We start from the raw sequence: 26,041 nt of genomic DNA, 5'->3' as shown, positions 1-26,041 counted from the left end.
GATGGCGATCTTATCTTTGCTCTACGTTATAGCCAATTTTCTCTTACTCTTTTCCGACTCGTTGCACCTAGAATTGGCTAGAATTGATTTAAAAATCCATGAGAATGGAGGAGGAGAAAGTTGCTGGTTAGGCCATCAAAGTGATACTGGAGTCTGGAGTAACCCTAGCAATCTGCCCAGTCTTCCATCTATGGTCTGCGCAGGCGTGGAAACCCGACTATAGAGTGTAGTAAACCTATCACGAGTATGATAATAAAAGCTCTTGGTAAAGGTATGGAATGCGTATCTTTATGGTCAAATATTGTGTACAGTACTCTACTGTACGGACAGTATTGGCCACAGAAAGTGCAATTGAAGAAAATTGAACTTCCAAAATCTTAGTCTAAAAGCTGTTCAAACTTAAAAATATAGCACTTGTTATTTAGTATCCACAGAAAAAAGTGCAGATTTGTGAGCTTTATTATCCAGTTTGTATGATACGTGGAGATACTGAACAGGTTATAAAGTGGGTCATTTAGCGATTACAAGTTTTGTCGATTAACAAGAGCATGCTCTAAATTCGACCAATGATTTTTTTTTACTACGGACGCCATTTTTTTATTCGGTCCAAATACTATACTCACGCGAATGTTTTATTTTTTAAATTTTCATTGACAGTCAGTAAAGCTTAATTAGCGATACAATATTTCACTATAGGAATTTTACATTTTTATTTATTGATTGACATACTTTTAGAATTTTTTTGACTACAGTGAAGTAAGTGAAATCCAATTCTACATGATTAGCGATAAAATACTTCACTATAGGAATGTTACATTTTTATTTATTTATGGATACACTTTTTAGGATTTTTTTGAGTACAGTGAAGTAAGTGAAACCCAATTCTACATGATTAGTGATAAAATATTTCACTATAGGAATTTTAAATTTTTATTTATTGATTGATACACTTTTAGGATTTTTTTTTGAGTACAGTGAAGTAACTGAAATCTAATTCTACATAATTTTAAATTAAGTTGATTTGGCCCCCAAAATAGCAGTTGAAAAATTGATATTATACTATCAGGGACCAATCCCTTTTTTTTTACAGCACAGTACGGTACAGCAATAATTTCTATTATTAAATAAATAAATAAAAAATATGCAATGGTATATCATTCATTTTCCCTAATTTCTATACTGTACAGTATAGTATATATGTATATATAAGTCTACTTTGTATATATGTATATAAGTATATAAGTATATATATATATAAGTCTACTTTGTATATATGTATATATAAGTATATAAGTATAAGTATATAAGTATATAAGTATATATATATATAAGTGTATAAGTATATAAGTATATATATATATAAGTATACTTTGCTATCTAAACATCTGAAGAATTAGTAAACATGCCGTACAGTGTACAGTATTGCATGTACTGTACTACCGAATGTCATCCGTTTTCTTCGATATATTTGAATAGTAAAAACTAACTCAAAATTATGGGTAAAATGCTTCAGAAAGACCAATCTTGATGAACCTTGGCATATTCAAACCATGCATTGCCGATCAATTTTGTACCAATGGATGCAAAAATTGGAATATTCAATGTATCCGGATCATGTCGTACTCTCTCTCGTACAGTAAACATGTCTGATGTCGGATCCTGAGGTACAGGCTTAGACTACTGAATACAACAACGACTCTGACCGCAGAATAACGGGCCAGCAAGATTTCTGTCAATGACGTCATGGACGTGTTAGTTGTAGGCTTGCAGAGGTTTAGTTGAATCCTGTAGAAGGAACTATCCGGTGTCGCAAATAGTCGCAAAACATCCACTTTCTCAGTACAGTACTACATTACCCATCGATGAAGAGGATAAACGAGCTTTTTTCTATCCAGCAACCTTGGGCAAAAGCCCGCAGACCCAAAATATTCAACAGCTTTTCTTAAATATTCAACTGCTTTTCTTCTATCTAGCAACCATAGGCAAAGCCCGCGGACCCAAACTATTCCAAAAATGTTTCATACTACGCTGTATACAGCTTCTAGTCAGCAGTCATTTCATATTTGTACCTGATACTAGCTACGACAGTAGACAGAGTAGTCCAAACGTTGGCCACGGTCGTCGCTGCAAACCTGTCGTGTACAGTGTACAGTACTGTATACTGTAACCCGAACCCTGTACTGTACACTGTACAGTCCAGTACCAGTAGCTCGGCAGGTCAACTGTCAGTCCCATTCCGTCACCACGGTTATCATTCGTCAACTACTCCATCTTTTACGGACGAGTGGATAAGAAATAGACTTGCGAAATCAACATGGGATTACTTGCTATATTGAAAAAGATGAAGGAGAAGGAAAAGGAAATGCGAATCTTAATGTTGTATCCTTTGATTTATACCTGTCATAATGTATCGAAATGAACAGAATACGATCGTAAAATGCAATGAAACATACGTCTTATTTGCGCAATGGACTACGCCATCAATGAGGATGCAATGACTAAGATCGACACTACTATTACTATTTACAAATCGCTGCCATAGTATCGCAATGAACAAAACTACCTTGAACAGGAGTTAAGCATACATGCATCGAAGATTTCATAGTAAACGATCCATCAAGTTAGTATCGTCGGCATTTTGAAATCACTGTTATAGTGTGGAAATGATCAGAATGCTGCTGTCTACTCGCGTTGAACAGACAGTACTTGTATCAATGGAAGATGGAACAGTCAACTACTTCTATTACTATAGTCTATTTTTTTTTAAATTACTGTCATATACAGCATGGCAATAAACAGAATACTGCCATAAATGTAATTGAACATACGTGTAGCTACTGAAGATTCTACAGTGAACTATCTATTCTATTGCTTTGGTCTATATTATTTTCAAATCACGGTCATCGATTAACGAAATGAGCAGAATACCAGCGTCTACACACACGCTGGCCTTCGACAGTGGACTACATTAAATGCCTAAAGTCCATAATTTCAAATGACCATCATTGAGTATTGGTGAACGGAATTCTGTCGTCGACAGTGGTTGAACATACGTCTGTCTTGATACTTAATATACATATACAGTATTAACCAATGGACTTCACTGCTGAGTTGCAAAAGTGCATACTTTCAAACACTATAGCAGTATCGAAAGCAACAGAGTATCACTGTTCTGTATCATCTACAGTACTATAGTTGAATGTAGGTGTTACTTCAATAATGGACTACCTATTCAATTGCTGCAGTCCAAGTTTTTCTCCAAACATTTCACCTTATAGTAGAATAAGTGCCTAACTGTTTCAATTTATGTATACGTCGTTTCCATCGTATTCAATAAAAGAATGAAATAATAGGATGATGGTTGCGGTTGTTTTGATAATCCTTAACAAAATGTATTTCAATCCTAGAGGTTTAGATAATGCTGGCAAGACAACTATTTTGAAACGGCTCAATGGTGAGGATGTCAATACAATATCGCCAACGCTTGGCTTCAATATTAAGACTCTAGAACATCGCTCGTAAGTCTAATCGTAGTTAGTTCTCAAGAGTGTAAAGAACATCCGTTAAATACGTGAACAATAATATTAATCAATCCAACGTGACTTGATCATGAGCTAATAGAGCTCAATGGTGAGGTTACAAGACCTAACTAAGCTTTGCTCTTTAAAATGATTACTTTCTACCAAACGTATTCGTCATGCTATCTTGTAAAGTATAAAGATAATGTTACACTTGGTATCTTACTATTTGTTCGTATACTTTTACTTTACATAGTTTTAAGCTTAATATATGGGATATTGGAGGACAAAAATCCATTCGATCTTATTGGAGAAATTATTTTGAAAGCACTGATGGATTAGTATGGGTAGTTGATAGTGCTGATGTCAGAAGACTTGAAGATTGTAAAGCTGAATTACATGCCCTATTAGGAGAAGAGGTAATGTGAATGGATAGATAGCAAGACGCTTGTGTATATTGCCAATATGATCAAGTAGTTGCATACAATCAAAACTGAACTCGATATTAGATGAATAATACAAACATATTCAATTGTATCATTAGAGATTAGCTGGAGCAACCTTGCTCGTTTTTGCTAATAAACAAGATTTAGCTGGAGCTTTATCATCCAACGAAATTAGAAAGGTATGCAAATGAAACATCTTCAGCTCTTAGAAATGCCTATATCAATCATGTGATCTTGCACTTGACTCATACAGAGAGTAAGCAAGTTAAGTCTATCGATTTTGTTTCTATCAGGCTTTAGAACTAGATACAATTCATTCCCATCACTGGAGTATTCAATGGTGTAGTGCAGTTACTGGTGAAAAGTTATTAGATGGTGTTGACTGGTTGATCGACGATATTGCCTCAAGGATATTTACCATGGATTAAGTGGCAGTAATCGATTGGTTATGAAATTACCTCGCAGTGCAACAATCCTATTATAAGTAATCATCAAAGTATTGGCTATGGCTAATGTAAAGATCAGTGCTGGATCTAGTTTGTAATATAACTAACCATCAACAAATACTTTATGCCGATAGTGTTTCGTCATGTTGATATACGCATATATGACTACGGCAGCTATTGTCTATGACTTGTTGATTTAACTAGACACCCATTATCAGTGGCTAACAAGAATGTGTATCTAGTGCTAAAGACACGAGTACAAACTGTTTCGAAATTGCTTTATCTTGCATTTTTTTATTGTATTGGTTGTAAATTAAGTTTAAAAAAGGGTGTTAAATAGCGCATCCTTACCGTTTCCTTTCGATGAAGCGGAATGCATATTAAATTCAAGTAGAAATATCTTTATATATTATACAATTTTTAAGTCAGGATAAAGTCACGATTGAATGCTACCTTTATCAAGTATAACATTCCATTTGCTTGATAAAACCCTCAATAAATGTGCGCATTGATATCAACGGTATACAAATTACTTTTAATAAATGAAATAATTGATTACATATCAAAAGAGTACTAACTTTACGTATATACATTTTATAAAATATGGATGCTTTCTTATTGACCTTGAAGTAGTTTTAATCGTAAAAGTAATGAGGCTGAAAATGTAAACACTTGCATAAATAAATTAATCATTCAGTCCCATAGTGAGACTCTGCAAAAAGGGTATCAAATACTGCCATAGTTATTTTCTGTTGAATGCATAGATATCGATCGAAATAAAGTCTGTAGAGATGGTAGAAATTACTATATATTACTGTATTCAACTATCAGATCACTGAGACTATCCAGAATGTGGATATGCTCATTTTTATGGTTAAAGGACTGTAAGTTATTTGGAATAATTACTTTTATTTGATACAACTGAAATAGATCTGGGTTGTGGAGAGGCAAGAGCTTTGCTTTTGTTTATGCCTTCCAATTTAGCTATCGATTTTCTAGGACTCAAAGAAGCCCCGTGAGCTCCATGAGTTATACTTGCATTAGGCGCTAATAGGCCTTTATCTTGTAATTCAGCTATTGCAGCTACAATCGATTTTCTTGACGTTGAATTAGATCTTATAACTGGACTTAAGGACGTTGTATCAGCTTGTTTGGCTAATTCTTCAATTTCTTTATCAGCAGCCAGCTTTTTCTTCTTAATCGTTCGTTTATCAAGCAATATGCCTCGAGATGATGATACTAGCTCTCTACAGTTTTGGCATATAACCAGTAGTTACAATTAGTTTTTTAGTATAATAAAAGGTCAATAAAAGTAATGTATACCCGTATGCAATTTGACCATCACCATCAGCATCTAGCCTATCAACCAGCTCTAGCAATTGATCTTTAGTCAGTGGCACATCCAAAGTCTATCAAAACGGAAGTTTGCAAAGAGATGAATAATTAATTATGGCTATATATATCTTATTACTGAGCAATGTTAAAGATAGAAATCCAATTGAGAACGCTAATACAAACCTTCATACCATCCAAGAACTCTCGTTTATCCACAGTTCTGCTGTTATCACGATCGAATCGATTAAATAAATCAATAATTCTCAAGTTATGGCTTTCGATATATTCTTGTAAAACAGCCATTGGATCAACTTTAATACTTTTAAGACCGCTGTTATTGGAAAAACCGCCATGAGTGATTTTAATCGTGGGAAATTTTTTAGTTATTTCTTCTAGTATCTTTCCACAAACGTCATCAATAAGAATATCCTGTAGAAGTATTAACAATAATAAAGAGAAAGAACTTGAAGTTACATATATGATTATACATTTTCTGAACAGCTTTATTTTACCTGCATTTCTATGTCTACAATAACCGTTCGAGGATTGCGATTTATGGCTTCAAGGATCGAACAACAACCTTCGGCATAAATTGGATTCTTGCCAATCTGAAAAGAAATTATTATATAATAGAATTAGAAGATACAATTAATTAGCAGTGTGGTTGAATGGCCAAATATCAAATAGATGCTATACCTATTATTTTTACATTAATTTCGTTTTTATAAGACGAAAGCAGGCTAATAACTTAGTTATCAACTTACTTTTATAACTCTAATGGTGTCATTGACTGCTAAACCAAGAGCTAAAGCCTTTGCTCCCTTGACTCCTATACGATTATTACTACGAGGAAAATAATATTTTATGCTTGATTATGCATCAAGTATCATTGAAAACTACGACGATTGCAGTTACAGGATAAATAGATTTAGTTTAGTGCTAAGAAAGTTACCTGAGATCCAACTCTAGGAGGGTATTATTATATTTTAATGTTTCACCCATGATGGCTGCCCCATCATCAGCAAAACCATTCCAAGACAAGTTTAAATATTTTAACCTAACGTTACTCTATAAAAAATGTAATGGAAATATAACATTTTCCTTTAGTAGGGTTGAATAATTATTTCTGACTTAGCAAAAATACTTAGCATCATCTACTTTAATACAGCAGAGGCATAAATTCATTTGCTTTTTACTTACCCTTAAAGCGATTGCGATTGCATGTGCACCTTTTTTCCGTAGATGATTCCAACTTAAATCTAAATCTTCGATTCCATCATTTTGAGCTGTAGATATTAATCACGAAAATAAAAGAATTTTATTCTCTCGACTCTATGAACTTGTTAAGGAAATGGTAGAATGTTGGTAATAGATTTTCTTACCTATTGCACTCCCTAAGAATTGGCCGCCAATAATGGAAAACTTATTATGGCTTAAATTAAGTGTCTGTAGGTGGAAATTAATCTGTAGAAGGGAATTAAATCATTATAAAAGAAACATAGACGGGCTTCTCCTGCTTAAATTTAGCATTAGTTAACATGCTTAGCTAGAGTATAATGCATATTGATATGCAAATATTTTAATTTTTACCATAATGGGTTCCGATAATATCTCTGCATCGTTGTCTTCAAAATCGTTTCCTGCAGCGAAAAAATCGAGAGTATTCCACTTTAATTGTCCTGGCCGATTCGACAATTTTTAAGGTGGATATTTTACCCTTCTAGAAATGCTTAAAAGGAATTGAACAAACCTGAAACATTCAGGGAGAGCATCTCTGTATTATAAAGAAGCATTTCAGCTACAGCATTGGCTCCTTCACTTCGAATTCTGTTTTCGGCTAAATTCTATCGAATGATATAAAGGATAAATTTATAAGCCAGAGAGTCAATGATGATTGGCAATGCATGTTTGAAATATTTAATACTACAACTCCAAACTTTCGGATCATGAATTTATAGCTGACAATCACAACTAATATTGGCGCATAACAGAATCAGATACTAACTATTTCTTTAATTGTGGTATTTTCTTTCATCATATTGGCGATAGCAACAGCTCCTTCTCCTTCGAGACGATTATCCTGTAGATCTAGCTTAACCGTGGCAGTATTTTCCTGTTGAATAAACATTAAAATAACGTAAATTATATCATTTGAAATCTAAGTATTCCGTTCTGCCTTTACAATTTATTAAAGGATAGATATTACAATCTATGGATGCAAATCATTAGAAATTTACCACAAGACTTTGAGCAAGAATTTTGATATCTCGAGATCCCAGGCCTAAATGGCTAAGATGGAGACCTTTATCGGTAAAGTGCCGTACATAGTGGGATACTGGAGTCATGCCCTTCTTTTTACATTCGTTGATGTACATTGCTTTTAATGGATCTTCATATTCTTCTTCAGATGCTGAAGCTAAATAAATTAATAACATAGTACTGATATTAAAGTGTTGATATCGATGCTTATAGATAGATCAGAATACTCCATCGGTCAAAAATATCACTTATGAAGTCACTAATTAAATAGACTTCGGCTTTATCAATTACATTGATGGTACCATATTTGTTCGTTGATAAACGAATATATTCGAAAGCTTACATTACTATGTAGTAATATTAATCAGAATCTTAGCATGAATAACTGCAGTAATTGAGTCTAGCAGGACTCAGTTTAACCTTATGTTGTGATAAATTTTCAAGGTTATCAGAAAATACAACGAACTTATGTTACTGTACTGTATAGCTTCTTAATGTCATAGGGATAACGATGAGCTAAACAGATTTGTCTCGATTTCATGTAGAAGATATCGAACCATCTCATTTTTTAATTAGAACTCGAATCCGTCATAATCTAGATGATAGTGCTTAAAGCGGTATATTATTCTGATGGGAACTTACCCACATCATCAAGATCAGTATCCCATCCGTCATTACTGCTATCAGAGTCAGAATCAATTTCTAAATCAGCAGCTCTCATCTTTTCTTCAATTCGCCTTAAGCGAGAGTTTGGCCTCGTTTGTTTGCCCTATGCGAGATAATAAAGAAAAGCAATGATATTAAGAATAGATTAAATTATTGAGTAATTACGATCTATTCCACTCCAGCTAAATGAAAGATGTACATAAAGTTATTTTCCAATTTATCCATTTTCATCCGCTTGTAGGTGTAAATGTTATTTTAAACAGCCCTAGTGAATATGATACAGTGGTAATCAACTAAGAAGATTTAAAGATACTTGATATCATTTCTTCAGGAAGATCAATCAGTCTGTTTTCTTTAGATAACAAGATAAAAATATGAGCTAGGAACCGATATTATTAACGATTTAAATATAATTGTACTTCTTTTTAATGAAGATAAATTAGTCTATTCCTTTATTAAATAAGACTAAATATAAGCTTCGATGGAATACTATTGGCGATTAGAGTAAAACCGTTTTTCAATCTGTTTATTTTTTAATTTTAACAGTTTTTTTCGGTAATTATTATCTGAACACCATTGATAAACAGGATGTAGTACTAATCTGCTCATATAATTTGAATATATCTTCTCATCATTTCCTCAGAAAAATATTTCAGATTATTACTTTAGTTAACTATATGGAAATATGAAATAGATATAATTGTTATCAACAGCATAAAAATTGCTTTTAAAAAATATTAATTCCTATCCGACACTAATTGGTAATCCAAACCGAAATGATAAATATGATGAAAACAAGACTCTACAATCAAGATTGAAATACATTGCCATGACCATATTAATTTAATGTTAGGAACTATCCGTTATACTTTAAATTGATTAGACAGGATTGCCTATCAGGAATAAATGGAATGCTATAAATATACACGTATTTACCACGGAGACTGGTTGGTTTGATTCCATGATAGCTTTACTAATTTGGTTTTTATTCCCACTGATCGTTGAAAGGATTTTCTGTTTAAATTGGAGTTTCTTTGCACTTTTATTGGGTGATTGTGATGCCATTTCGGAGTCAGTTAATTTTTACTGCTTTAATTTCGTAACTAGCATATAATCTTCTTAGGCTAAATGGAAATGTTGACTTGCGTCCAGAGTATGAAAACAGAATAAATTCCAACCTCTTTTTCAGTGCTAAAACAATTCGATAATAATATATTAACCAAGGAATTGACTCTTCTTAATTAGTCGAGAGCATCTATCCTATGACGAAATTATAGTTTGTTATTGTAATTGGTCATGCTGAGTTAAGAATGATTCTCATCAATCATCATAGTTGGATCCCTTTGCAGACATAAATTCTATCCGATAGAAAGACGAAAAAATAGTTCTGCTCTTTACTGCCACTTGTTGCTATGACGATCGGATAATATATTCATATCTTTAACGCCGCCATTGAAATGGCTAGTAATAGCAAACTTTTGTTAGAAGCCAGTAGATGCTTCTTTTGTTCATGTTATATTAATTCATCAATGGAAGAGTAAACTATTAATTTGTCATTTGAAGTAAACAATGTTGGCTTCTATGCAAACTAATTGTAAAAGCATAAAGAAAGATATGTAAAAGCTTCGTGTATAATTAGTCTAAAAAGAATAGTTTAGGCGTTATATTATGACCTCTTTGAAAGTAATTTAGGGAAATAATCGACTAGTCAAGGCATATAATAATGAAAGAGCGCAATTGAATCAATATTAGTTAGGCTCCGATTTATAAATACTATCGATAGAACGACTAGTGAATGCTTCTTGATTATGCAATCAATTTCAGATAACTTTTAAATAAAATAACAGCATATACCTATAGCATCACATATATCCGGAATGATAAAACTATAGTATAGAATAAGTCTCATCGCTTGGGATGAAATTGATCATCAGAAGTGATTTATTTGTCATCGTTTTATCATTATTGATTTACTCAATTTGCTTGATTATTACTTCTATGAAATAGTTTTAAATAAAAATTCCATAAAAAAGAGGCGGATAATGACTAAGTTATTATTGAACTTTGTCGTACTTGAGTAGCATCTTTGACTTTATTATACAATCAGCCATTCTTCCGAAATGATTTTTAGAAAAGTACAAAGGTGTGATGAGATTTCCAATCCATATTACTAAGTTTAGGGTTAATGTTAGGCCATGGTACTAGTTATATCGCTACAATTACTTTAAAAAGGCAAGTTGGTTAATGTTATTGAATGCTTTGCTATAATTTTTTTGCTCATATATATCTATTGCAACAATATCCTGTCAATCACTCATTATGAATGGCTGTTGATAAAGGAAACAAAAATAATTTTTTAAAGTCAGTTTATGCCTTTAATCAGAAATTGTGTAAAAACTATTAAAGAATATCTGATTCATAGATTCAATCACAATATGCTTCACAATTTCAAAGAAACATCTCCCTAAATTTACATTGAATGATGAACTTTTAGACTAGTTTTGTTTTCAGTTAACGCCATATTTCTGTTGTACATAACGAATATATAAAGTGAATTAATGAATACGAGTAGGTCTATATTGGATCAAATAGTAGTCTAAATCTACAGATCAAGATTCTTTCTATCTTGCAATCAGATGCAGTGACTTCGTGCTATGCGTAATCTAGCATTTACATCGATATATTATATAAAATAAGTGGAATTGCTATATGTAATATTGCTAGTGATATATCTCGACCAGTGTATGGTTTATATTTTATAAGTTTTGTTTCCATTCTATCGCCATTCTATTCATCACTTAATTATTGACTTTGAATTATAAATACGGATTCTAGTATTACATAGAAACTGCAAAATTTTGTCAAGTTTCTGCAAAAATAATCATTAATAGTCTTATCGATTCATTACAAATATTGTGGCAAATGCGGCGCATTTACTGATTACGGATTCTAGAGAATATATTATCATGAGAAACTAGCATTTATTGAAAATATATTATCGATTATGGAGAATTCAAGATACTAAAGAGCCGACCATTATATATCGATTGATCTCGGAGAATTTTATATGCGTATATACTGGACCCAAGTAATTCATCAACTTAATTGCACTAGGCACTGTTCAAGCCGTAAAATAGATTACAGCTTTATAAATATTTATTCGACAATCCTACAGGTGAAGTACACTAGTGTAAAGAGAAAATATAGCTCGATAGTTTAGTGGGATAATGTAAGGAATATTCTAATTCAGCGTTCTAGAAATAAATTGTATATGCATTTAAGTCTTATTGTCTATTTGGTAGCTGGCTGATAAAGATAGGGATTTTTCTTGATTCAATTATATTAGTTCAGCGGTATTGCTTAGTCAAGGCATACAGAATTTTTTAATTTCATCGTCAGTGGACATTAGTCATAGATTCGCTAATACAGATGTACATTTGCTACGGTGTCTGACACCGTAAGCTAAATTAATATTTCTAATTGCTTTTAATGTTGTTTATCCATTCCTGTTAATTGCGATTCGCTATTGCTATTTGAGTTTCGGATTATTAAATGTAAATGCACCGTCTATATTGTTGCCATAGAATTACTTAGCTTACTAGCTTGTTCAGTTCCAAATTCCGATCGTAATAGACAGGCCTGCAAGCCGGACTTATACCAATAAAGTATTTTATAACATTAAAACTCTTCTAGTAGTTCTAACCTCGACCATAATAGCCAGTGTTCAACGAGAGTAATAGTAACTAGAGAAGTTTAATCGCTCACAAGTAGGAGATATTTGTGACAACATTTTAATCCTAATTTCTCTTCCTATCCTAAGATAATCATTACTACTATAATGTAGAATAATAGTATAAGTGGCAATGTTATTACCATGAGTAGCTACCGTATGTTATTTGATGTGAAAGTGTACATGGATCACCATTCGGAATTAATCTTTGTAAATCTTCCTATTTTTTTCAAACCTACTATAGGATAGCATATATGTACTATAACAGACTAAGTAACCTAAATAAAGTATAAATGGACAGTAGCTGATATTGAAACGGTTAACGTTACTGTATGAATCATACGAATTGCAATTTACATCTACTTACATTCTAGCATTAAGATACTTTTCTAGCGTCAAGTTAATTAAATTGTAAACTAAAGTATACAAAAAAGAAATAATCCATTTAAATAACTACTCATTTACTAAGTATAATAATTATAGCTGGTCAATATTTCGAATAAATAAACTCTTTCTTTTTTACATAAAATTGAATACCATTGCCATAGATACACGCAGAAACTTAGTATAGTTACATACGAAAATAAGCAACATTAATGCAAATACTAGTCTTGCTTAATCATCCCGCTCGACTCTTTTGTTGGCACGTAGGATTGCTGTAATAATTATCCGATTCTTGGCACTAAAATTATTCACTTTGAATTTGGTTCCTTTTGGGTATCATAACAATAGCCTGGCCTGACAGTACTACCTGTAATAGATTGATTATGAACACCTATAAGTTATTTTAAAGCCATTAATATCAAATCATAGCTTAATTCTGAAATAATTGAAGAGAAGCATGTTTGACATCTCAAAATCAGACAGCAGAGACCAACTTTCATCAGGATTTATCAATTTATAATACAAAGAGATTGATATTTTCAAGTTATTGAATCGGCAACTATCATTAATAATTATATGAAATGAAAATAATAATTGCAATTTTCTTACTCAGGAATAATGGTTTTAATGTATTTAGCTAACCATCGACTAAAATCTTCACATTCATTGACGCAATAGGATCTACAAGAAACTACTTTCATTTCTTAGCCACTAATTACCTCATTTCTCTCTTTTGCGGTACACGTGAGAGCTGCATAAACAGTTGACCTTCGGATGTTACTAATTTGGACAAGAGCAGTGACTTCTTCATCTATATATACTGTAGAATGTAAGATGAATTCATTAATAACTGTACACCAAATATGGATTAACGATAGAAATAGCTAGGCAAGGTGAAGTACGGTATTACTGTTATATGTACTCATTCTTAGTCATTGCTCTCTTCTATCATCGTCATTGCATCCAAATATGATAATAACAGTTTTCATTTATAGATCTACCTGCATATTACTTACAAGGGGAATGAAATCTTATATCCTGAGATACATAGATCGTTCCATAACCTGGTAATTTCGTCCCAAGTAGAGCTGATAGCAATCTATGTCATGATAGAAATGCTCATTAATTTATCATGATATCCCTTACGCATATGAGTTTCTAGTACCCATTAATTAACAATCCGTGTACAATACAACGTCCAAATTGAGTATTCTTGGCGTAGTCGGGATCCAGATGTAAAGGGTTATTGTCTCCACTTAGCTGAGCAAATAGCTTAACATCGTTATGACTAAATGATCTTGTTATTTCAACCGATTGACCAATAGATAGATCTTCTATACACGCTACTTTATGACCGGTAGTAGAATTGTATCGTATCCATGGAGAGTTGCCATAGAACAGACATCCATGACCATAATTAAGCCATCCTACTCGGAGAGCATGGGATAACGATCGCAATCTCATACTATCGTCCTAGTATCGGTTTACTTGTACTGTAAATCTTACTGATTCAAGCTTTTTAAGGTCGATTTGCACAACTTTGAGCAGCACTATCTGAAAGATAATAAAATCATTCAAGTATAGCGCTCATGTAGCCGAGCTGCATAAACCTAAAAGTAGTCAGAAATGAACCAAATCATTCTTCAGCCATTTGCAATCAAGCATATCTACGATCGGTGACTACCAACTGTACATTACAATCTCTTTCTCATCAATATTGTATTACCATGATTGCAAGTTGGATAAAAAACTTATTGATGGAGCAGAATGATCATTTCTACGCCCAAATTTTCCACCATCGGCTGTCAGGAAGAGAAGCGATGACAAATGATGAGCTCGATGCTAGCGTTAAGAGTAGAAGAAGGTGTCGATTTCAGGCAACTTTAGTGGTGTCGATGTTTACACTTTTACTCTATATTACTGTATCATGCTGCAAGGCTGTATCGTACACAGAGTATGCTATGGTCAAACGTTCTGTACGTCCAGTATTCCGTACGACGAGTTAAGCAGCAAAATTGTGGTAATTGAGTACTATATGCTCCAAACATGAGAAAACTTCATTAGATATTGTATGGGTGAACGGTACAACTGTTCCAGTTAAGCCTTCTCAGCTTGGAGATGCCACGCAAAGGAGGAGCTGAGCTACTGCAGCGACTGCAAGATGGCAGGCTGTTGGTGAAAGATCTCGTTGGCAAAGGTACTGCTTGAAGCAATCGAGCCAAGAAGAATGCTTATGGGATAGACAGAGGTTAAATTTCAATCTTAACGAGTTTTCTTGCGAGCTAAACGACTTTGAAGTGGAGCGATCTTGTTGTTTACTTTTATGATCATGTCTTATCGTGGATTTAAAAAAAATCGGTATGGCAGTGTTATGTTTAATAGGGCCTTTCTATCGTTGAAAGATTCCATCAGAGATCCTAATTTAAAAGTAGAAGAAGATGATCTAACTGTCACCATTAAAGATAAATTTCCTAAAGCTAAGCATCATTATTTAATCATGCCTAAGGATGATATTAACAATATACAACAATTACGAGCTGATCAACATCTACATCTTGTAAAACATTTACACCAACGTGCACAGGAGCTGATCGACAGAATTCAAGGGAAAAATGATGATCAAGGCAAGCTGGAATTTAGAATCGGCTATCATGCTATACCAAGTATGACTCCATTGCATGTTCATGTCATCAGTCAAGATTTCAATTCAGATTGTTTAAAGACTAAAAAACATTGGAATTCATTTACGACATCCTTCTTTTTGCTTTCAACCAATATTATACAAGAACTGGAAAGGAAAAAATCCATTAGCTTAAATAAGGAATTATATCAATCTTTTCTTGCTTCACCTTTGCAATGTCATAAGTGCAAATATAGTCCCAAGCATATGCCAGATCTTAAGCAACATTTAAAGTCCCAGCATGCATAGCTGGTCCGATAATTATAATACACCTTGTAAATATAATTCTTTTATCTAGATGGATAGACGATGAAAATGCGATCTGTTAAGGCTTGTCGGTTAAAGAATTTGATTGAAAGCTGCACATTTGTTCATATTATACGGAATGATCTCAATGCTAGACTACAATATTAGCATAAAAAAGAACGAAGAAATCTAAATCATTTATACTATCTAGTTTGTAATAGTAACTTTGCAATATTTACTATAAAGTTTTTTCCTACATCGACATTGGACAAAATACTTTCTAACAGTATGAAAAAAATTATTGCAGGTAAATTTTGCTGCTGGGATTATAAATTCTAGATTTGCGATATACCTTGTGTGTAAAATAATGAAGCAGCTCAACGTAGATAAAGAAATAGTTTGAATTGAAAGTCTGCATAATAAATTTCCTTTATTTTGTATCTGCCTTTTTACTGTTCAATCTTACTAATTTAGTGCGTGATAGAATTTTACGTTGTCAAGAATTGCATCATCTTATAACATCAAAATGATCACTACTTGCCGATCAATGGCAAGTAGTGATAAGATCTCAATTGTAGCCGAAACAAGGAAAGATTGCATCTATCTGTCTAATGATTATCGCGTTTTGATGAGATGGAACTGTAGCATGATTCTCTGCATTTTGGCTATTCAAGAGAGACTCTACCATGGATGGTTTTTGTAATATTTTACAATAGCGTAAGATTGAGTGTTTCAAATCGGTCCTTGATTTCTAGCTTCTATTTCTAGTTTTCTTTTAATCTGTTGGATAAATTGAGCAGGATTACTTTAGAGTTTTAGTTATTCTCTATCACGATGGCCACCAGATATGATGTAATTTACTCTTCTGTCATCTCTTTATTAACAACATTCGTCTCCTTAATTTAGCGTAGATTCAATTTTATGAGTAAAAATAAAGGTGAAGATTTAGCTTTCAAGATCTGTTTGTAATTTATGGTATCGTATTAGGTCAAGTCGTTGAACTCATTGGACCTTGGTAGTATATCGTTGTAGCACAGTAAAGAAGCAACTGCGTAACAGCAGATAGTCGTTCAGGAAGTAAGCTTATGTTGGTGTTAATACTCTTTGAAATAAACGTATTCCATTGCAGAATACAGTTAAAGTATTGATTGGAGAATTGATCTGAGTATCTCAGCTGCTGAGCTTGTCTGTAGACATAGTTAAGAAGATTATAAGAGTAGGTTGATAGGGAAAATGTCTATTGAAGTGGTACGATCAATCAATCGATGGTGCTTGCATTAAAGCATTAAGTAGGATTCATTTCGTGATTGCATTTAGTTTTGGTTTACTAAAGTAAACATAAATAAAAGGTGTTTGGAAAACATGTTGTATTCATGCTAACAAAATAAATTTATGAAATTGAATCGGGAAATATAGTCAACTTCAGAGATTTCAAATTGGAACTGCAATATTAATGTTAATATTACAATAATAATATTGTAAAATGGTAAGGCTATCTGTAAAGTCTAGATAAGCTAATGGGAATTAAATCTGTGTAACACGTTAAATAACTAAATCTGAAGGGAAGAAATTCACATTTCGGATGAAACATAATACATTCAATACGAAATAATTTCGATGTAAGTAACATTCAGTTTTACAGCGGCAAATTGTACAAATAGCAGGAGTTAACATTTACAAATTTATAATAAAAGATTGAAATGGAAATGATTATTAATGATAATAAAAGGTATTTGTTGTCTAACACTATCAGCTATTATCATAAATACAGGAAGTAATATTCGATAAGGACGTATTGTAATAAATTACGGCTAGATTATGAAGAATATTAGTGATATTTAGGACAAAATACTCATATATGACTTCATAATCACCGACTGTATCCGCTTTTAATTATAAAATTCTATTATTTACCAATTTTATCAATTCCATATCTATCAATCAGATTAACATTCACTGTACTTCGTTATAAGGATTTATACAAATGTTGAAGCGTGAGTTGATTATAAATTCTCCGAAAGTAGCCAGTAATAATCAATCATTTTATTCTTTAATATGTGCTTATTTGCTTCCAGTAATAATACTACTGGCAATCATGGTACGCGAACTTCAATAATTATGTTTAGGTCTATGATATAGGCTCTGCTATTTCACAGAGTAAAATCTTATGCATCTATATTAGGCGTTACAGAACGATTACATACTGATATTAAATTTTATGTACTCATCTAATTTATCTCCTAATTATAATGACTTATTTTTACAATACTGCATATATTAGGTATCATTAGAGCAATTATTACATCTTAGCCTTGTTATTGTACTGTAACTTCGTAATACCTAAGAATAAATGAAATAACGGCGTAAATTCAACACTCATCATTGCAGTATTTAGCTTTGTAATTTGTGATTTATCTAATAATGCGCTTAAGTAGTAATTCCTTCGTGGATATGCATACTCTCATATTCTATCTAATTAAATGTGTCTATTTACGCTGAGTATTCATCAACGGCCTTGAATTTTGTCAATAATTTATGGTTAGCCACGTTCCTGTTAAAAATTCAATTATAAGCTGGGTTTTCACAAGTTCTAAATCCAGGTAATGATAAAACGTTAATAAGTTTCGAAAGTGCTGGTCTTACCACATCCCTTGATCAATGACATAGTATGAAACAGGTCTAGTAAGTCCATTAAAATTAGTACCTAAAACTGTCGTATAGGCTCCCATTTCTATCAAGATTGTCGATAAAACATTTGTTATGGTATTGTCTCTTTCCTGATAAGATTATAATTTTTTCTTACCTTCAAAGTAAATTAGATCCCCTACTTCGAGCTACAGTGTGTTACGATAGAAATATTACGTAATTGTCAGCAATATTTAGCTAAGGATGATACAGAAAGTTTTTGAGACTGATTACATGCTATCGCTTGAGCTTGTAACTGTCGACAAATTCATCAATACTTTCAAATTTTTATCAATAAGTCACGTCTTTAATATTACAACAAGTTCTTACTTCAGGAAGGTAGCATTCCTCAAATATACAATCCGATCCGCTAACAGTGGGTCCCCAAAGACGAGTTGAATATAACGTTTCAGATTTCTTTCCGATAACTTGAGGATACTGACATCCGTAGCTCATTAAAAATTCAGAAAAGGATCCATAACGCCCGTCATTGACGTAATATTCAAACTTTTTCTTTAATAAAATTTCAAAAACAAAGCATTACTACTGCACTCAAGAATTAATTGTAGACTTGGATATTACTGCCGTACCTTATTACAGGCCTCATTTCTAAATTTCTTTTTAATACATCCTTTATCTAGCGTTTTATAATTGTCAATCAATTAAATTGCGACAACACATTAACTCCACCGTAAATATCCAATATTGGAAAGCACAATTACATGAGGCCTAATAATTCCTATGAATCTTACTATAAACTGGAATCTTCTGATCAATTTCATAAATTTCACGTTTGCCAGCTACGCAAAGAACTAACGTAAAGGCAGTTTCCGCGAAATATCTACCTATTAAACGAGGATAATAAAGCCTAAGATTAATAATTAATTGCCATTCTTAGGCTCTGTGTTTATGATAGAAATTGATTGCTAAATTAGATCATAATCGAGATTAAAACGGTATTTAAAAAAGGAAGTTTTACCGGGCTCAGCAATAATGCTAATGTTGTCTTCAACTGGGAAATGCTTATCTAAAGCGCTGCTGATATTGCTACAAATCTAGACAAAAATATTTGAAAAACTAAATATATTTAAAATTTCGTTCTTGATCTATTAACTATGTCAATTTAGATCCTCGTACTTTCTTAAAAAGTGAATTTGCTTGGCCAGGAAATCCACCACCAATATCCAAAACATTAAAATTAATTCCTATCGATTTCTGTTATTCCGAGGGTTAAGTATTTGAATTAAAATCTACTCGACATTTATTATAAACTTAAACTACATGTTTAGTATTATGTTATCATAAAATTTAGTCGTCAATGTATTTATGAATACCGCATAATTAAAGGCAGTTTTAGCTAATTCTATAGCTTTCAAAAAATTACAGGCATCGGTATATCCGCCACCGACGTGATAACTATCGAAAATTCAAGTGGATAGATCAAATAAATTAATCGACAAGGCAATATCGACACTAAATGAAGTAATCATAACAATCTCAACTATTAATCCCATAAATGAACGTATGCACGCGCTATTATATAACAATAAGTAGATGTAATTTGCATTATTCTTATATGCTGATAAAAAAACAGTTAACCAAACGTTTACATAGCTGTAAATTATTAATCGAATATTTAAGTCTAGATAGTTGATTGAATACTGCTAATTTACTTACCTAATTCCAACGACATTTAGCTGTAACTCGCGCGCTATCTGTAGTATATGCGTAACTTCATCAATTTCAACGCCGTATTTTTTACCCAACTGCATCGTAAGGAACATGAAAACACTTACTATACGATCATGACTATCTTTTTAGGCTACGTGCGTAAATAAGTGATAATAACTTACTTCATACTTCGATCTAGGATCATCAAATTTTAAACGTAAAAGTAACCTAATGTATTCACATTGATAGCCGTTATATAAAAAGTATTAATTTCGAGATATAGTGCTATAGGCTAATAGGAGGGTATTAAATAATTCACCTTGCTTTTGGATAAAACTCTTTGATCTTATATAATTCTGTGACGTTGTCGAATGTCATCAGATTTACGTTTTGATGAGCAGCGTATCTTAAATACCCAGAATTTATTTAAGTAGTCTAATTAATTTATTTACTCTCAGCCCATGTACATTCGCTTTTTAATAATACTATGGATATTATTAAAATCGTCATATTATTAACGATTTACCTTATTTCTACTTTAAACATGATACTCTATTAAAACATACTTTATATGAGAAATTGGCTTGTATGGATTAGCAAAAATAATCTTTTCAGGTGAAGCCCCCATTTTCAAAACTGTATCGATTTCAGCCTTCATAAAATGATATATTTAATTAATCCGTTAATAAAATAGTTATGATAATTACTATAACATGATACGATTAATTCTATTCTACTATCTATGCTGAAATTGTTAAAAATTAAAATTTATGCTGACCTTACTAACACCTTCAAAACCAAATCCAAAGGCTAGTAAAGTGGCTAAAAATCCTCTATCAACGTTACATTTTAGGGCTAGTTATGCAAGTAGCAAAGTCAATATGTTTTTTAGAAGTATATATATAATTCATGCATTAATTTTAAAGGTGAATTTAATCTGAATAGATTCAGTTTTAAAATGTGAACATACCAAAATAAGGATGTACACGAGGCAGGAGAGAAAACCACTGCATGATTTATAGCCAAGAATAATAAATGTATGTTTATATCAATGTAAGAAGGTAACTTTACATTATCATCTCAGGAAAAGTGAATGCCTTTTTATCTGCTATCAAGTTGTTTATATCAACAAAATTCTGCACTTCATCATTTATACTGTTAACAATTCGATTAGTTAGTGTAACTAAATCTTTAACTTTTGTCTGCCATTGAAAGTTCTCACTTGTAAAGACTCTTTAAGTTCTCAAATACTTCAACTGTTGGAAAACGTATCATGTATGATGGGATTAAAGCATTTGTTATTCATATGACGACGCTTAAATACCCATGCACCCATAGATCTTAAGTGAGTTATTCATCGTTTAAGGTTTGTAACTTAAATAGTAATCGGGGTATAAATATTGCGGCATTATCTGCTATGTAATAATTTATTAGATTGTATATATTTTGCAACGAAAAAATTCGGACATAACTAAGTTCCTAGCTGCTATACATTTAATACGATTGCATGTGTACTTTAATTCAATATTAGCTGAATTTGATATATTATAAACCTGTTATTGTTACAGATTACCGTTAGCATGATCTCATTACCAACTTACATTTGCTAAAAATGACCTAATGCTTGTGACTAATTTTTAGTGACATGCAATAAAAGTTATTACCAAAATTTTCGTTTTTACGAGGATTACGCTTAAGTAAGTTGGAAACCTCATTGCGATTCTTAATTCCACTTTATCACTAATCTACTATCGTACAATATAATAATTGTTAGGCACACAATACTCGTACATTACAACTGTGGACAGTCTAAACATAAAACATGGCCGTTTTTTAAGTAATCGAGGGTGTGGAGATTAGTAGATAGTTGTATATTAACTTTAACCACTTGTACCGATCCCTACCTCCTATGCCAGTTGAGAATAGTAAAACCTTAAATACCGTAGTTAACATTAACTCTAGATAGTAAGTAATACTTGACAATTGTAAAAATCTTTAACGAAATTGCGAATTCGAATTTTTAGTAAAATATATTGCACAATATTGAAAGCATTATTATTTACCAACTCTTTACAGTTACAAACTAAAACTTAACAAAGAAATGTCAAATTATGTCTCGCAATTTCATTTATAATTGTAATACCAAATCAAGAAGATGAAGAATAATTGTTAAGTTATAGAGTTATAGAAAAAATACAATTGAGATATTTCTTGTTATTTTACTGAAATATCAATACTTCTATAAAGCTTCGATCTCAATAGACATTGTTAAACACTGTTATTATAAATACATTATATCAGCATTTACTTCAGGATTAATGCTATGTCTTTTGTTATAGTAGACTAAAGCGTAGTTGTACACTTTCTAACTGGAAATGTGCAATTTGGTTATCTGTGTTTCACATGATATATTCGAGGGTTTATTATCATCTGCTTACCATTTTAATCTTGTGGACTATATCACCAATATCAACAATATTGAAAGGTTCGTCATTGCATTGCTATTGTAGAAATATTACGAATACTTTTCTTTAGTCACTGAATCTGCTATGCTTTGTAATATATCAATGTCACGATTTACTCTTCTGGTATATGATCTTATTAAACTACCTTACTAGCTACCTAAAGATTTCTACTAACTAAGGAGGAGTGCCGAAAGTTAGACTAACTACTGACTCACAAGTATTATGAGTGGCTAGAAGCTGGTTTAACTAAATGAATTTTATTCTAAGTGTACACAAAAAGTATAGACCTTATCGCAAAACTAAGAAATAGCAACTGAGTAAACAAAACGCTATATGAGCTTATATACAATTGCAATACACTTATGGGGTATAGCTAAAGTATGCTGGTTCTACAATTTACTTGCATTAGTATAAAATAAGACAGAAAATTTATAATATAACTCACTATAGAGTCCAACAGTAAACAACTTTAATTTTTAATAAATCAATTAATGACCAACTAGGACCTAGAAACTCAGCACCACTAAATCAATTAATTGACTTTAATTAATAGCAACTCATCAAGATGAAATAATAAGTAATGTTGATACTGAGTTAAATATCATCATTAAAATATTTAATTCACATTCGATTATCATCTAATGTAATAAACAATTTACGAAAACAACAAACTAATCTACAAAATACGTTGACTAGAATCGTAACAATCAAGTAATGGCTTTTTCCGTAATTAGTCAGTCTGCCTGTAATAAAAGAAAACCTACCATATGATCAGTAGCTTTGCGTTGTATTAGGTTGGGAAGGTCTATAGATGGTAAAACTTGTAGAGGGCTATCATTAACAATCGTTGTACTAGCAGTTGCCATTAATCTTGATGAAGAAATAACTGTAAAGACCTTTTAAAATCCAAGAAAACAGTATAGCTTAATTCATGAAGAAATAAAGCTATCGAACGATAATTCGAACGACTAATCAGATTTGAATTAAACCGGCACTCCACATCTATAATAAGGTACTAGAACTTCTGGTAGAACTATGACATAACTAATGTAAGATGATAAGTTAGAAATAATATCTGTGACTTGCCTAATCGATAATGAATGAATAAATTATTTTAATTCTATTAATAATTAATTCGAGTTAACAAAATTTTTATACTAGAATTTTGATTCATTTATGATATTAATCAAGTAAGAGTTAAGTAGATTATTTTTAATTGTACAAGATTTTCCCATGAAAGCACCCATTAAAGGTTATCTGATTTATCTACTATTGCGAATTGAACAGTCACTTGCTACTTATTGATTTCTCAAAAGCAAATGTGTTTTCTGTCAAATGCCAATTTGGCCAATTATAATATTTAAAATTGCTACAGAATATAAAATTAACAAACACATATCTCATCAGAAAATAAACTAAGATCTTCGGATTGGATGTATGTTTCGAATTTTAAATCAAGCTACTATCTAACTTCCTGATACGATCGACAATTATAACATTATAAGTATCAAGCACCTTTATCTAGCAAACACATAAATATGAGAATAGATGTTTCCACATAATATCGTTATGAATCATCTAATATTTTTAATACCTTTAATAAAGCTTTTAAAGATTAATTAAGCTGTGATACTAAGTGGTAAAAGGCTATATCTGTTCCCTACAATTTTTCATTTCTTTAATCCGTCGAAAAACTAATAGTCCATTCGGAAGTTTTGTTGAACTGCTACTGTGATTAAAACAAGTACATTAAAATAATGTTATGACTAGTGAAATGCCATAATTAACTTTGAAATAGCATGCTTCTTGCAATTATAGTTACTAATTTAAATGCTTTCTGCTGTCTCAAATATTTATTTAATGATGTTTTCCAACCGCAGTTATCCTTTGCATTAGTAATGCAGTAATCTTAAAACCAACTATTGCGAACCAATTGATAAAAAATAGTGTTACATGGAATTCTATCATCATTAAAAGTGAAAAATCATCTAATAAAAGCCGTACTTGTATAAAAGACTGAAATTACTCCTATAAATAAAATATCCTGCTATGGTAGTGCCAAATGGGTCCTTACACGTTAACAATTATTATGATAATGTATTTATCAATCTGAAATAAATTAGGCTGGCGAGATGACAGAATTATGAATTAAAACATTCAACACGTAGATATTAAGGGGAAGTATGCAAGTACTGGCTTATAGATTATAAATATTGGTAATCGATTTAACTAAGGTTTTACTGTATTAAAGCAGCTTATAGTGATATAAGCTAGCAAACGTCCACGAAAAATTGGCAGGTTATTATCTGACTGAGATTTATGAAATTTAATCGAATCAATTTTATACTTGAATTAGACAGCTATTGCCATACGATGCTGCCAGATTTGAATCAGTAGCTATTTATTTACAGTCATGCTGCCAGGAGTTGTAGAAAACTAAATCTTTAATGTTTGTAAATTAAAATGATAATCAATATTCATTTAAAATTTCGTTGATCTAAAATCTACTAGAAGTAACACGGTTAGCATTTGGAGACAAAATTGCCCTAAAAGAATGCAATTTGCTTATTTTTACGGATAATCTAGATTGAAGTATTAAACAAATTTTACGGAAGAATCACAAAAATTCTTTTTGATTTTTCGTGCTTGACATTCTTTGGCGTTGGGTTAAAAAGGTGTTATGAACATTGATTACCTAAAATCCACTCCTTTGATAACTAGCGTAACCGCTATCTTTACAGTTTTCTATGTTAGCAAATGCCTGATTGATGTTTCTAATATAAAAGAAGTGCTACATACTAGACTAGTATCGAATCTGCACCTTAAAATGTGCATAACCATCTGCTAAAACGATAAAATTGTGAAAATAAGCCTAAATAGTTTCATATACTTATCATTAGCAACTTATTACCCACAAAAATAATTAGTCCAGCAATATACCATTAAAGCATTTGGTGAATTAGTACTGAGGATACCGTAAAGTAGGTTCAGTTGAAAGAGTAAATGTGAACTACTAATTGAATAATGACGGAAGAATTCTTACGTAATGAGAGGCTGCAATACTAAATACATCTTTCGATAGTGAAAATATAAAATAAATTATTAATGGAGTATTCGTTAATAATATTCCAAATCATAGAAAAGGACACTGGGTCAATAAATTCCCGATGTACAATAACTAATTATCAAAGTAGAATTTACGCAAAGTATACAATAAAGTTTACTGAAGCAGCTCATATTATCTCACACTGAGAAGGGATTGATAGATAGTCTGATAACCTAGCTCTGAATCTTGTTCAGTGCAGTATGTTGTGTAGTAAATGTTCCCGTTCATTTGAACGTGTACTCGACTAATTGTAATAATCAAAGTAAAATTTAAGCAAAGCTTTGTAACTTTTGGATATGTATCGTTCACCCCCCCGTAGGTATATTGTACAATAACCAATTATAATTATCAGGGTAAAATTTAAGCAAAGCAATGTCAGTACTGTATTACTAATTAGAGTTATC

At 31.9% G+C, this 26,041-nt stretch overlaps 5 protein-coding genes across 5 annotated transcripts; 2 read left to right on the top strand and 3 right to left on the bottom strand.

Annotated features, from left to right (window-relative positions):
- Window positions 1–3,390: 3,390 nt before the first annotated feature.
- On the top strand, window positions 3,391–4,392 carry TRIADDRAFT_63594 (uncharacterized protein; the record flags this gene model as incomplete). The annotated part of the gene is made up of 4 exons (XM_002109080.1): window positions 3,391–3,518; window positions 3,775–3,937; window positions 4,063–4,143; window positions 4,258–4,392. The coding sequence occupies 4 exons, from the start codon at window positions 3,391–3,393 to the stop codon at window positions 4,390–4,392; spliced, it is 507 nt and encodes a 168-aa protein (XP_002109116.1).
- A 907-nt stretch (window positions 4,393–5,299) lies between these two features.
- Window positions 5,300–9,735, bottom strand: TRIADDRAFT_52814 (uncharacterized protein; the record flags this gene model as incomplete). Its single annotated transcript, XM_002108351.1, has 14 exons — window positions 5,300–5,657; window positions 5,734–5,819; window positions 5,929–6,174; window positions 6,258–6,353; window positions 6,510–6,588; window positions 6,698–6,813; window positions 6,946–7,031; window positions 7,128–7,209; window positions 7,336–7,385; window positions 7,496–7,589; window positions 7,751–7,858; window positions 7,983–8,161; window positions 8,647–8,773; window positions 9,607–9,735. The coding sequence occupies 14 exons, from the start codon at window positions 9,733–9,735 to the stop codon at window positions 5,300–5,302; spliced, it is 1,836 nt and encodes a 611-aa protein (XP_002108387.1).
- A 3,353-nt stretch (window positions 9,736–13,088) lies between these two features.
- Window positions 13,089–14,248, bottom strand: TRIADDRAFT_52813 (uncharacterized protein; the record flags this gene model as incomplete). The annotated part of the gene is made up of 4 exons (XM_002108350.1): window positions 13,089–13,151; window positions 13,504–13,604; window positions 13,801–13,883; window positions 13,950–14,248. 4 exons carry the CDS (start codon window positions 14,246–14,248, stop codon window positions 13,089–13,091), a joined length of 546 nt encoding a protein of 181 aa, XP_002108386.1.
- Window positions 14,249–15,155: 907 nt separating this feature from the next.
- On the top strand, window positions 15,156–15,713 carry TRIADDRAFT_18245 (uncharacterized protein; the record flags this gene model as incomplete). Its single annotated transcript, XM_002109079.1, has 1 exon — window positions 15,156–15,713. The coding sequence occupies one exon, from the start codon at window positions 15,156–15,158 to the stop codon at window positions 15,711–15,713; it is 558 nt and encodes a 185-aa protein (XP_002109115.1).
- A 2,636-nt stretch (window positions 15,714–18,349) lies between these two features.
- Window positions 18,350–21,079, bottom strand: TRIADDRAFT_19621 (uncharacterized protein; the record flags this gene model as incomplete). The annotated part of the gene is made up of 13 exons (XM_002108349.1): window positions 18,350–18,441; window positions 18,514–18,544; window positions 18,726–18,908; window positions 19,155–19,240; window positions 19,375–19,450; window positions 19,533–19,610; window positions 19,730–19,811; window positions 20,073–20,161; window positions 20,249–20,294; window positions 20,386–20,472; window positions 20,633–20,718; window positions 20,845–20,921; window positions 21,037–21,079. 13 exons carry the CDS (start codon window positions 21,077–21,079, stop codon window positions 18,350–18,352), a joined length of 1,056 nt encoding a protein of 351 aa, XP_002108385.1.
- Window positions 21,080–26,041: the final 4,962 nt, after the last annotated feature.

The sequence above is a fragment of the Trichoplax adhaerens genome, genomic scaffold (genome assembly GCF_000150275.1).
Source record: "Trichoplax adhaerens TRIADscaffold_1 genomic scaffold, whole genome shotgun sequence".
NCBI lineage: Eukaryota > Metazoa > Placozoa > Uniplacotomia > Trichoplacea > Trichoplacidae > Trichoplax > Trichoplax adhaerens.
Note: the sequence above shows the minus strand (reverse complement) of the source record. Positions and strands in the feature narration are given on the sequence as shown.